Genomic DNA, 12,081 nt, shown 5'->3' on the forward strand with positions numbered 1-12,081 from the left:
TTGGCAAGTAAGTATTATGAAGCACTTTATACATCATAATTATGGTAACATGTTTGCCAACGTATCAATTTTGCACCTTGATACCAATTTCCCGATATTTCCTTGCAACCATACTTAAGGAAGCAAGGAGCTACACCTTGTGCAGAAAGTAATCTTAGTTGAGGTTATCTAATCCAAAAAACATGTAGGCTGTTCAGCAGTTAATAAGACCGACTACAAAGGTTTAATAACAGCTTCAGAACATAAAGTTGGCCACGATAAAGTGTTTCGCACAATAACATTATCTTATTGAGGAAATTTCCATGCTCTAAAACAGGAAATCCAAACTGGGAAACTAATTGGTTGGTAGCAGCTTATCAATGAAACAGGAAATTCGAATTGAGAAAGTAATTGGCAAAATCAAAATTTTGGTTCAAAGCATAACTAATAAAAAGAGGTTCAGTGTACTCACGAGACGACGAATACACAAGTGAGAAACTTTCTATGTTCTATCATCTTACAAAGATTCGGATGCAGGATAAGTTCACTTACTCTCGTTTTTTGTTGGTTTAACCTCCACGTTGCAATAAGCAGAGATCCCTTCGTCTCGCGCTCACTTACAAAACCTAAATTCATACCAAAAGTCCAAAATGTGAATACAAAAATACTAAACAACTGAAGAGCAGCAATTTCCTTTTAAGGCATGGGTTCAGAATCAAATAATCAAAATCTCACTGAAATTGTTTGAAATATTGAAAATATATACATTTAAAGACATGGGTTTTAGCTAGAAATCATGAAGATCCAATTTATCAATCAGTTTGCATATGACCAAATCCCTAATTTTTGATTGAGAGAAACAACTAATTCAATCATAGAACTAAAAGAAAATATTTAATGATATTTTCAAGTGAGAATATGAAAACTATAAGAACTTCAGAAATGGGTTTCTAGATTTATACCTTGACAAGAAGTTTCAAGTAGATATCATCGGATTTTGGTGTTGTCCTTTTGGTTCTCTTGCTTTTTCCTCCTGCGATTAAATCGATACTTTACAAAACAGAAAAACCATTGAAATGATGTTAGCAGTGAAGATGCAGATACTAGAAGGGTAGTGTGGCGAGAGGGAGACTATAAATCAACTCAAATGAGATGATTTTATAAACAAGCAGAGTATGAAATTAATAGACAGATCATAGTTACCAATAAAAACAAAATCCAATTCACCTGTTGTATTCCTCTTTAGACGGAGATAAAGCAATAACAGGAGTAAGGGGTTTCGTTAAAAATACAATCGAATGAGTACTCCACTTCTTATGATAGATTTGGGAGGAAGTATTTTGTGTGTTCCATTAGGTATGGGGTGCGTTTGATTTGGGAAAAGATGAAAGATGAGGAGGAAGAGCAAAAACATGTTCCTTAGCTTTTTACCCCTGATATCGATGAAAAGAACAAAAATATACGCATGAGAAAAAAATGAAAGGACTATTTGGTCTTTTCAGATATAAGGAGGGTAACCGGGTAGGGTAGTATAATTTCGAGTTTTACCCGTCACCCTACCCATTTAATAGCGGGTAAGAAAATCTTTAACCGTCACCCTACCCGTTGTTTGACGGGTAGGATAGGGTACGGTTAAAACAGCGACGAGTAGGGTAGAGCGGTTAAGGGTAGGATATGTGCACCCCTAGGTGTACCTGTTAGAAGAGGTTATCGGAGTAACCAGATTGGTAAACCATATGTTGTTCCTTGTAAGGTTACTGGGAAATGTGGTTCTGTTACTGTAAGAATGGTTCCTGCTCCTCTTGGTGCTGGTATTGTTGCTGCTAGAGTTCCTAAGAAGGTTTTGCAGTTTTCCAGTACTGACGATGTTTTCACTTCTTCTCGTGGATCTACCAAAACCCTTGGAAACTTCGTCTTGCATCTCTATCATACATTATTTTGTATTAGTTTGATGTATAAGTTTTCTTTGCATAGAGAATGAATTCCTACTTTGTATGTTGATTTAATATTGGATGTGTAACTGCGAGTTATACATTCCAATTGGATATGTAACTTATAGTTACGTATTCTAATTGGTTACTGATTTTGAAGTTTGACCGCCTCTATATGCCCTCGTTATATACTTTTTGTAGTTAATTTTGATTGATATTATGCCACTAAGTGTGTTTGGTGCGCATTGTATGTTAATTTTGTTTTTCAAATGATCCAGTACTGTCAGAGGAGTCTCTAAGACAACAATGAGTCCCTATAACTTTAGACTGGCCTTTAAGAGTCTTGTTTGAGAAGTGCTACAGGTTTTTTTTGAATGAAGAAGTTTACATTGTTTTTAGGTTTCAAATGCTACTGACTGAAGCTGTTGTATAGCATGATAGTGCTAAGTGAAACAAAAAAAATCTTAAACTCATCTTCTAGCAAGCAGTTATCACCTAAGCTCACTTAGGGTTAGTTTCATGTTATGAACACATATTTTTAGGAATGTAAAACAGCTACGTCCGGGTATTAGCCTTATATTGAAGAAAATACAACATGTTTCTTCCTCTATTTTATGCTTTCTCTTGTTTTAGCTAGTTCGATATAACTAAGTTGCAAGAGTCTCAAACTTTGAGTACCAAGTAATAATATGGGGAAGCGTTGAAAAGTTTAAGTGCATGAATTCTTTGAGCAGAGCCAAGAAAGCATGTCTGGTACTAGTGGTACAGAAGCTTGAATTGAGAAGATGTCATGTAACTACGGCTTACACATGTCATATGCATGTGTAACTGCCTATTAAACATGCCTATGACATATGTAACTGTGACTTACACATGATATATGAATGTGTAACTACCAATTACATGTAATATAGTTTGCTTGTGTGTGAAATTTTTCCAAGTTCTTTTTAGCTGTTTTTACTTCTTTTAAAATGCTTGCTCACATCCCCGAAATAGAATCAAGTGCTATGGCTCATGTTCGGTTCACTGATGTTTCAGATACTATTCCAAACATGCAGGACCTCAGTAAGCTATTGCATTCAATGATAATAATTTGATGATTGTTCATTTTCAATTTGATGATTTTTTTCACTGTTTTCTAAATTCTGCAGGGTAATGGCTTATGGTTCCAGTTTAAGGACTTAAAATGTACCGTACTATGGTGGGTAAATCTATTGTGTGCTTAATTATCCATCCCTTGAAAATTTATTTATTTCTTGTTAACTTTTACCCCACAGATTTAGAGAAGAAATGAGACCTGTAAAGTTGACCACCAGATTATTCAATATAGGCGACCACTTCAGTTTGATGCTCTTAATGTGCATGTATTATGAGGCTTTATGCTTTCTGAACTATATCAATATTTTTATTTGTTTCCCCTTGTTTTTGTGCAGGTGACCCTCCAGCAAAAAACTATTTCTTGTTTGAACTGGTAATTGCTGAATCCCATCATATATTTGATTGTACTTTTTACTGTTTGGAGAACTGTAACGTATCTCTTGTGATTATACAGGAATATTTCGAACCATTATGGGTGAATATGTAACTCACAATCACACATACCGTATGCATATGTAACTCCAAGTTACATATGCCATATGCATGTGTAACTCCCAATTACACATGCATTGTGTATGTATACCAGCTGATTACACATGTTTTGTTTTTTGGAATGTTTAGACTATGGCATCTTAATATTTTTGTGACATAATTTCTAAATAGTTGTAACCTTTTTTGGATCAATTGATGTCTATGCAGGTATCGACGTTTTTTGTGCACACTGACAAGACACTAGCCTTTTTTGGATCAATTGATTGTTGATTAGATTGATTTTGTTACTAGGTTGATGGCTTCGGTGAGGAAAATTATGATGAGGAGCCTGAGGGAGATGATTTTGATGTAGAACATATAATGGTTTGGGTGCAAGTAATTAAATTATTTCTTTAGCGGGAAGGTAATTAAAGTTTGTGTTATTGTTATATGCGTAACTTTCAAAACTAAATTATTGTATGATAGGTTGTTTAAATTCATAAAATGTCTAGCTATAAGACGTACAATATCATTGAGAAGTTAGCTTTCTTCTTTATATATAGTTTACAGCAAGATTCGAAAACGGTACTATCAAAATTGGTGTGTTTTTGTTTATAGCTGTTATAATGTTCGAAAACTCAAAAATATTGATGTTGCTGTAGCAGGCAAGTCGGAAGTGCAAGTTTTATTAACTCATTTCTCAAAGTCTTGCCAAGAGCATTCTTGGTAAGGAATCAACTCTACTCTCCTTGTCATGTATGGTTCCACCTGCAACAGTGGTGGTGTTGTTGGAGTAGATAGTTAGCTCTTTTGATTAGTGACTTCAAAGTTATATAGTTAACATAGTGTACATGCCGGGTATACGAGTCATAAGCATGTGTAGCTGTTAACTACACATGATATATGCATGTGTAACTCCGAATTACATTAAACAGATGCATGTGTGACACCCAGTTACACTAGACAAATGCATATGTAATTTCTATTTACACACGTTAAGAAAAGTTATCAAGCGTTTTTTTGTGATCTTTGTTAATTGTTAAATAATTTTGTTTGTTGCAGATATACAAGCATTTGGAATAGGGGAAGATAAGAAATACGAAAAGGGAGGGGAACATTTGTATTATTGGATGTCGCTTATTTCTAGTGTTTTAACTCTATATCGTATTTAATAATACTTGATTATCATAGTTGATAAACAGGGAAATTGTTGTAACTACATGCTAAGAAAATTATGCGTTCTTTTTTTATGTCTATTTCTTTGATGTGTAACTTCTCATTACACATGCCATATGGATGTGTAACTTCCCGATACACATGCCATGTGCATGTGTAACTTTTGATTACACTTGTTTAGCCGTTTCATGACATACCATGTGAAAAGGCGAGGATACCCAAATATACCTCAAACCAAAACTTTTAGTACATATAAGTGCTTTCCCAAAAAGTGATTTTTTATGGATGCGATATCGAGACAATACAACAAATCAATTCACACTCTGTGTGATCGTCTATGGATACGAGATCGATACAATACAACAACAAAGTGTGTTACTTGATAAAAGGTTCAGACTTAACCAAACACAACAAAATTCACTTATCAAGTAATAAGATATTAACGTTTGTGTGTGTAGCGCCCCCTAAACTAGCAGCTGACTAATCCAAGAGATTAACTAAATAAAGAGGCACTAACGAATCTAAATCAAATAATAAAATATTCAATTACGAAATCTGCTACAAAAACATAACACAAAACTAACCCGCTCTGGAATATACATATATGTATATAAAATCTCCTCTCAAATGATACATATAGAATAGTCATTTGGTTTACAAATAAAATATAAACACAAAATAAACATAGTGGAAGCAATCTAAATAACGTAGTTAACTTCCCGAGCTTTCGCTGCGCCATTCTGATATCTCTGAAACTGAAAGTGGGAAAGGAGTGAGCACAACAACCAAAGGAGTGAGCACAACAACCGTGCCCAGTAGGAATAACAACTAGCTTCCATACAGACATTAATATGAACAGAAAACGATGCAGGTTATATTTAAAGGCAATAAAACTCCGAAAGATAGTAAAATACATTATAAAAACTTCTTCATAGAAGTTCATAAATAACATTAAACAATCATGTATGAGATATCATAAATAACAGTAAACAATCATGTATGAGATGTTGCCGCACTAAGGGAAGAATAATATTGAAGCCCGCTTCCACTCCGATTAAGTAATATTGCAGTGTATCGCTCTAGCCATCGAATACTGGATATATATATGGAAGAGTAATATTGGGTGCATCGCCCTACACCCTATCTGTAATAATATTGCGGTGTATCGCCCTAGCCATAGAATACTAATATTGTGTCGGCCCACATCTCATACCACATAGAGCACACAAGTATATGCATGAATTTCACAACACCAAGAATAATTTGTAAAACAATAATGAATACAGAAAGTTCGTTATCGATTCCCACCTCTTTTGATGACAAGCCTCGCATACCTTGAGATTCATCATCCACTGGTTCATCCTTTGGATCGATCGTTGTTGATAAAGAGTAACTGTTAATCATAAAAGAACTCTATGAACTAGCCAGAATCGCTCACACAAGAAATCATACAAGTTTATCTAATTCTAAGACCATTTATATTCTAAGCATCTTCATTATAAATCTCTTGCATATTTAAAGGTTTACTAATTCAATTAGGTTGCTTCTATAGTCCATTAGATAAGTCTTATGAATATCAGAAGAAGTAAAAGTCTAATTCGGACCACAAGAGGTCCAAAACATTTAACTAAGATTGATGTCCCTAAGCCCAAGCACATGTGCCTGACCCCGCACGGCCCACTAGTCCGGCCCACTACACAAGGCCAGGCCCAACTGATCATCTAACGGTCAAGGGTCAATCAATAGTCGACGTTAGTCAAAGGTCAAGGTCCAGGGGTTAATGGTCAACTTTAGTCAAACACGAATCGGTCAACTGAGTCAAAACTAGTGACTCAGTGGGTCAATACGATTCGACTCAGTCAGATGGACTGAGTCAGCTAAGTCAGACACTGACTAGGCTGAATGGCACAAGGCCAAACACTAGCATAGGCCAAGGAATGCTAATGCACAATCATTGTGCAACACACTAAGACTCTAAACTATATTCCAAATTCAAGCAATTAATCCTAAATAAACTTCAGAATCAAATTACAATCACAACTAAAGCCTACCTGCAGTTTAGCAGTAGCTGCAACATTCTTTCTACAACTTCACTATCTCATTCTTCTTACATCAGTTCAATTCAACACCTGCTACTCTCTAATCACCAACAACACTTCCAACATCACATCTTTGTAATTCTAATTCATCAGACTCAACCCAAAACAACCACCTAGGCAACATCACCACCAGCACTTGTAATATTTACTACCCATGGGTTTGTCTCATACATCTCATATCCAGGTCAAATCATAAACTTAGAATTTAGAAGATCCATACACACCACTGCCTCAAACCACCACCACCACTAATTTGCAACTGAAGCTCTTTAACTTCTCAATAACATCCATCTCATTACCTCCAGTACAACCACAATCTTACAGGCAAACAACTCATAATTCACATTCATTAGTTCAATCCCAATTTCCTTTACATCACATAATCTCAACAGCTAACAACCAAATCAAATTGCATAAGCCATCTCACCTCTGTCTCTTCTTGCACAACCTGTATACCTCATTCACTTCAACTGGCAGTCAAAACACAACAGCACCACCCCAGTTGCAATACAACACCTCCACATCACTTATATCCCCTGCAACTTCAATACACAAACAAACAACATTCTCAACATCTCATTGCCAACAACACATCTTCATAATCAATCCCATCTTACTGAATTCAGTTCATATATGTAATTCTTATCAAAACCATACTACCTGCATCACCATTCCGTTCATGCCTCCATCTCTGCTACCACAGTTATTCCCACACACTACTTGAACTCAACTAACAACCAACACCAATTCAGAAACTTCATTGCAGACATCATTGCTCCTCTGTACAGCCTTAAGTCTTCACAGCACCTCATATTTACTCTGCCATTACCTCTATCAATTCTTCCTGGTCCATTAACAGCAACATCTCTGTCTCATCCTGACCAGCACAACTCTACAATCTACTGTGTCTTCTAGTTCACCACCACCTCTACTCGTAACTCTTCACATCTAACTACAAACCCTATGTCATACTCCCAACTGCTACTGCAACTACCCATGTTCAACTCGATTCAAATAAACATCAATATCCAACTACCATTTATCCTTGAACTACAACTCAATCATCTTCTGATTCTTCTTTGCAAAACCCTGAACCAATATCTTACCCTCTATCCAATTCATCTTATTCATCTTCAGAATCCAACTTAAATAACCTAATTCGCAAGAACCCTAACTTCTGGTAGACTTAGGGAAATAGCAGAAATCAAAATTAAATTTCATGCAACATCTCTATACTCGATTAACAACAAACCCACTCTATGATTAATCCAAACAGAACGAATTCATACAGAGACGTCAATCAATTTGTAATATGAATTACCTATTTTAGATTCATCAACAAAACCATCTTCTTCTTCAAAGATTCACAGAGAAATCATCGTTTCATCTATCAAACTAGATAATTGATCTCCCTAACTTTCTATTTGATTTCACGGTTTCAGAAATGTCTCTCAGAATCGGCAGAGAGATAACGAAGAAGAATCGAAGAAGCAGAATGAGAGAAGAAGGAATAAGAAGATTAAGAGAAGCGATTTCTCTTCGACACATGGGATGGTGATAAAGCAAACGGGATTTATTAACGGGACCCAAAGAACGGATAAGGGGAGGCGCATTCGGTTTAGATGTAAAATGGTTATTTTCGCTCCTCGTACAATTATGATGTTATCTTCTTCGTCCGGTATCCGAATGACACGTTCGAGTAGCCCATTTCGCATAACTTTCCGATATCTATCTGACGATACTAATTTCGTATATAAATTGTTGTTAGATTAATACCTATTAATTAACATTCAAGTTAGACTAATCGAGTTAATATCGGCTAAGACGTCTCTTGACTATCACTAGACCAGTCAAATAGTGTTGACGTGCTTGAGGGTCTCTACAGTGTGATTTACTTTACTTATAATAAAACAATAATAATGCGGAAATATAAAGTAAATGACACAACAAGATTTTGTTAACGAGGAAACCGAAAATGCAGAAAAACCCCAAGACCTAGTCCAAAATTGAATACTCTCAGGATTAAACCGCCACACAAAATTACACTAACTTCGTATAGTTGAGACCAAGTACCTAACTCTATAGTATACCTAGTTTCGTCTGTATTCCAACGCCTCCGACCTCAGTCCCGTACTTGGAACAATCCCTTTGGTTCATATTCCAAACAGTAAAGGAACAAGAAATCTGTCTGGTAACAACTCTATTCAACCAAATGATATGAGTCGGACAAAGGCTCTTCCATTTATCTTAACATAAACTCCTTCGCCAGGTCTAGATATATCTTATGTTCAATCACCCGAAGGTAATCGGTTAAGATTAAGCCAACAACACCTTTAATCTCAAGGAATCGTGTTGATGCCGATCAACTTCAATCAATCAATCAAATCTACCACAAGGATAAACCGATTATCAATTGGATCCTCTTTTACCAAACAAGTATTGTGCACATCAAAGATTATAAACCCAAGTCAGATCTTCAATATCTTCTTTGTCTTGATCTTCAATAAACACCTGCACACAATCACTTGAATCTTCTTGTGATCAATCACACACAAAACGGAGTCTGTTAACAAAGGATTATCACAAGATCGTCTTTAGAACTAACAACAATATAAAGATCCATGTCGAAACTCTGAACTAGTTTGAGTGAATCTTATATCAGAAGAGAAGATTCTCAAGCATAAACAAACTAGGTGCAATCATATTTCAACCACAGTTAGTCAATCAAATCAATCGAAAACAAAGATAAACCGAAATTATCTAGTTTCTCACAAACAAGTCGCGCTAGAGATTCTCAATCCCAAAGAAGACTTTAAAATGAGCGGTCATAAGAGATTTCACGTAATTAGATTACTCCCCTCTCCGATAGGCAGCTACACTAATAACAATGACAAAAGAGGAATCCAAATTGTTACGAAGGATTAGTTTGCTAGTGAAGGCAAACTTCGGTATTTATAGACAAGGAAGTTCGGACACCAAGAAATTTCCAAAACCGAAAATATTCTCAAGATGTTCATAAATACACAGATTCGGTTTTCATAATCCCTGGAAATGCTCTGTCAAAAAATACAATCGAAATCTCTTGGAAAATATAATTAGTAAATACACATTACCAATTCCATAAGTTTCCTTCCAAGATAAATTAATAACCTTAATTAAAATATTCTTAACTTATATGTTTCGATCCTGGGATTCTCTTTCATTTAGCCTTTAAGGAATATCTTTGAACAATTATAGTAATACGCATTCATCATGTGTTCAAAGTTTGTCGACATCTTTACTTTGTAAGTTCTCTTTCACACTTAAAATCTTGAAACCGATTTACCACACTTCCAAACAAGTTTAGAATTGGTTCATCTGAATTTCAAGAACTATGTGATTGATCAAACCAAACAATCAATCACAATCATGGGCTTGCAGTTCTACCAAAACAAGTTTCGGTTCTACCTCCACGAGAGTACTAAGCATAGTCACACTAGCTTACCAAAGATATGGTTGGCTACGTACTAGGATCGGTTCCCCACATATATATGGTATCTAACTCATATGTGTTGCACCCCTTCACAGGATCGGTTCACCTTTCTTCTATAAATTTGTTGCACCCCATACAAGGATCGGTTCCTCTTAGATGTACTGCACCCTAACAAGGATCGGTTCCCCTTCACCCCTTACTAGGATCGGTTCCCTTCACCCCCTTATAAGGATCGGTTCCCTTTCCCATGGAAGTTAATATCCAACCATACCAAGGTGATTACTTAAACACCTGCACACAATCACTTGAATCTTCTTGTGATCAATCACACACAGAACGGAGTCTGCTAACAATAGATTATCACAAGATCGTCTTTAAAACTAATAACAGTCTAAAGATCCATGTCGAAACTCTGAACTAGTTTGAGTAAATCTTATATCAGAAGAGAAATTCTAAAGCATAAACAAACTAGGTGCAATCAGATTTCAACCACAGTTAGTCAATCAAATCAATCGAAAACAAAGATAAATCGCAATTATCTAGTTCTCACCAACGGGTCGCGTTAAAGCTTCTCAATCCCAAAGAAGACTTTAAAACGAGCAGTCGTAAGAGATTTCACTTAATTAGATTACTCTCCTCTCCGATAGGCGGCTACACCAGTAAAAATTGTTACGAAATCAAATCGTTACGAAGGATTAGTTTACTAATGAAGGCAAACTTCGGTATTTATAGACAAGGAAGTTTGGACACCAAGGAATTTCCAAAACCGAAAATATTCTCAAGATATTCATAAATGCACATATTCGGTTTTCATAATTCCTGGAAATGCTTTGTCCAAAAATACAATCGAACTCTCTTGGAAAATATAATTAGTAAATGCACATTACCAATTCCATAAGTTTCCTTCCAAGATAAATTAATAACCTTAATTAAAATATTCTTACCTTATATGTTTCGATCCTGGGATTCTCTTCCATTTAGCCTTTTAAGGAATATCTTTGAACAATTATAGTAATACGCATTCAGCACGTGTTCAAAGTTTGTCGACATCTTTACTTTGTAAGTTCTCTTTCACACTTACAATCTTGAAACCGAATTACCACACTTCCAAACAAGTTTAGAATTGGTTCATCTGACTTGCAAGAACTATGTGATTGATCAAACCAAACATTCAATCGCAATCATGGGCTTGCGGTTCTACCAAAACAAGTTTCGGTGCTACCTCCATGAGAGTACTAAGAATAGTCACACTAGATTACAAGAGATATGGTTGACTAGGTACTAGGATCGGTTCCCCACATATATATGGTATCTAACTCATATGTGTTGCACCCCTTCACAGGATCGGTTCCCCTTTCTTCTATAAATGTGTTGCACCCCATACAAGGATTGGTTCCTCTTAGATGTACTGCACCCTAACAAGGATCGGTTCCCTTCACCCCTTACTAGGATCGGTTCCCTTCACCCCCTTATAAGGATCGGTTCCCTTTCCCATGGCAGTTAATATCCGATCATACCAAGGTGATTACTTAAGATTGTTTTTACTAATAAAATTTCTACCAATGCAAAAGTCAGGCCTTTGTGAATTAGTTCTAACAAGAACACAACAAGTTGTGAGCGGTTCTAGTCTATCACACATATTGGTTGCTCATAAGATATGCAATGAATAACAAAACCAATAACGCCCGACAATTTCCTTTTGGGTTCACAAAACAAGTCTATGAACTTACTTCCTTAGAACACATGTAAACATTTTTCCCTAGGATGAAATCCTCACCTTATACCCATACATAATCACAATAGCATTCGAATGATTATGGCGATGTCTTATCTACAAAGTTTAATGGTTAAGCAA

At 35.9% G+C, this 12,081-nt stretch overlaps 1 protein-coding gene and 1 long non-coding RNA gene across 2 annotated transcripts; one reads left to right on the forward strand and one right to left on the reverse strand.

Annotated features, from left to right (window-relative positions):
* Positions 1-1,455: 1,455 nt before the first annotated feature.
* On the forward strand, positions 1,456-4,562 carry LOC113345463. Its single transcript, XM_026589241.1, has 6 exons — positions 1,456-1,492; positions 1,668-1,835; positions 2,862-2,975; positions 3,344-3,381; positions 3,792-3,875; positions 4,542-4,562. The coding sequence occupies exons 1-6, from the start codon at positions 1,456-1,458 to the stop codon at positions 4,560-4,562; spliced, it is 462 nt and encodes a 153-aa protein (XP_026445026.1).
* A 657-nt stretch (positions 4,563-5,219) lies between these two features.
* On the reverse strand, positions 5,220-8,248 carry LOC113345340. The gene is made up of 3 exons (XR_003358085.1): positions 6,707-8,248; positions 5,964-6,048; positions 5,220-5,410 (listed from the first exon to the last, which is right to left on the reverse strand). It is a non-coding gene; the product is annotated as an uncharacterized LOC113345340 (long non-coding RNA).
* Positions 8,249-12,081: the final 3,833 nt, after the last annotated feature.

Source organism: Papaver somniferum, unplaced genomic scaffold (genome assembly GCF_003573695.1).
Source record: "Papaver somniferum cultivar HN1 unplaced genomic scaffold, ASM357369v1 unplaced-scaffold_81, whole genome shotgun sequence".
Taxonomy (NCBI): domain Eukaryota; kingdom Viridiplantae; phylum Streptophyta; class Magnoliopsida; order Ranunculales; family Papaveraceae; genus Papaver; species Papaver somniferum.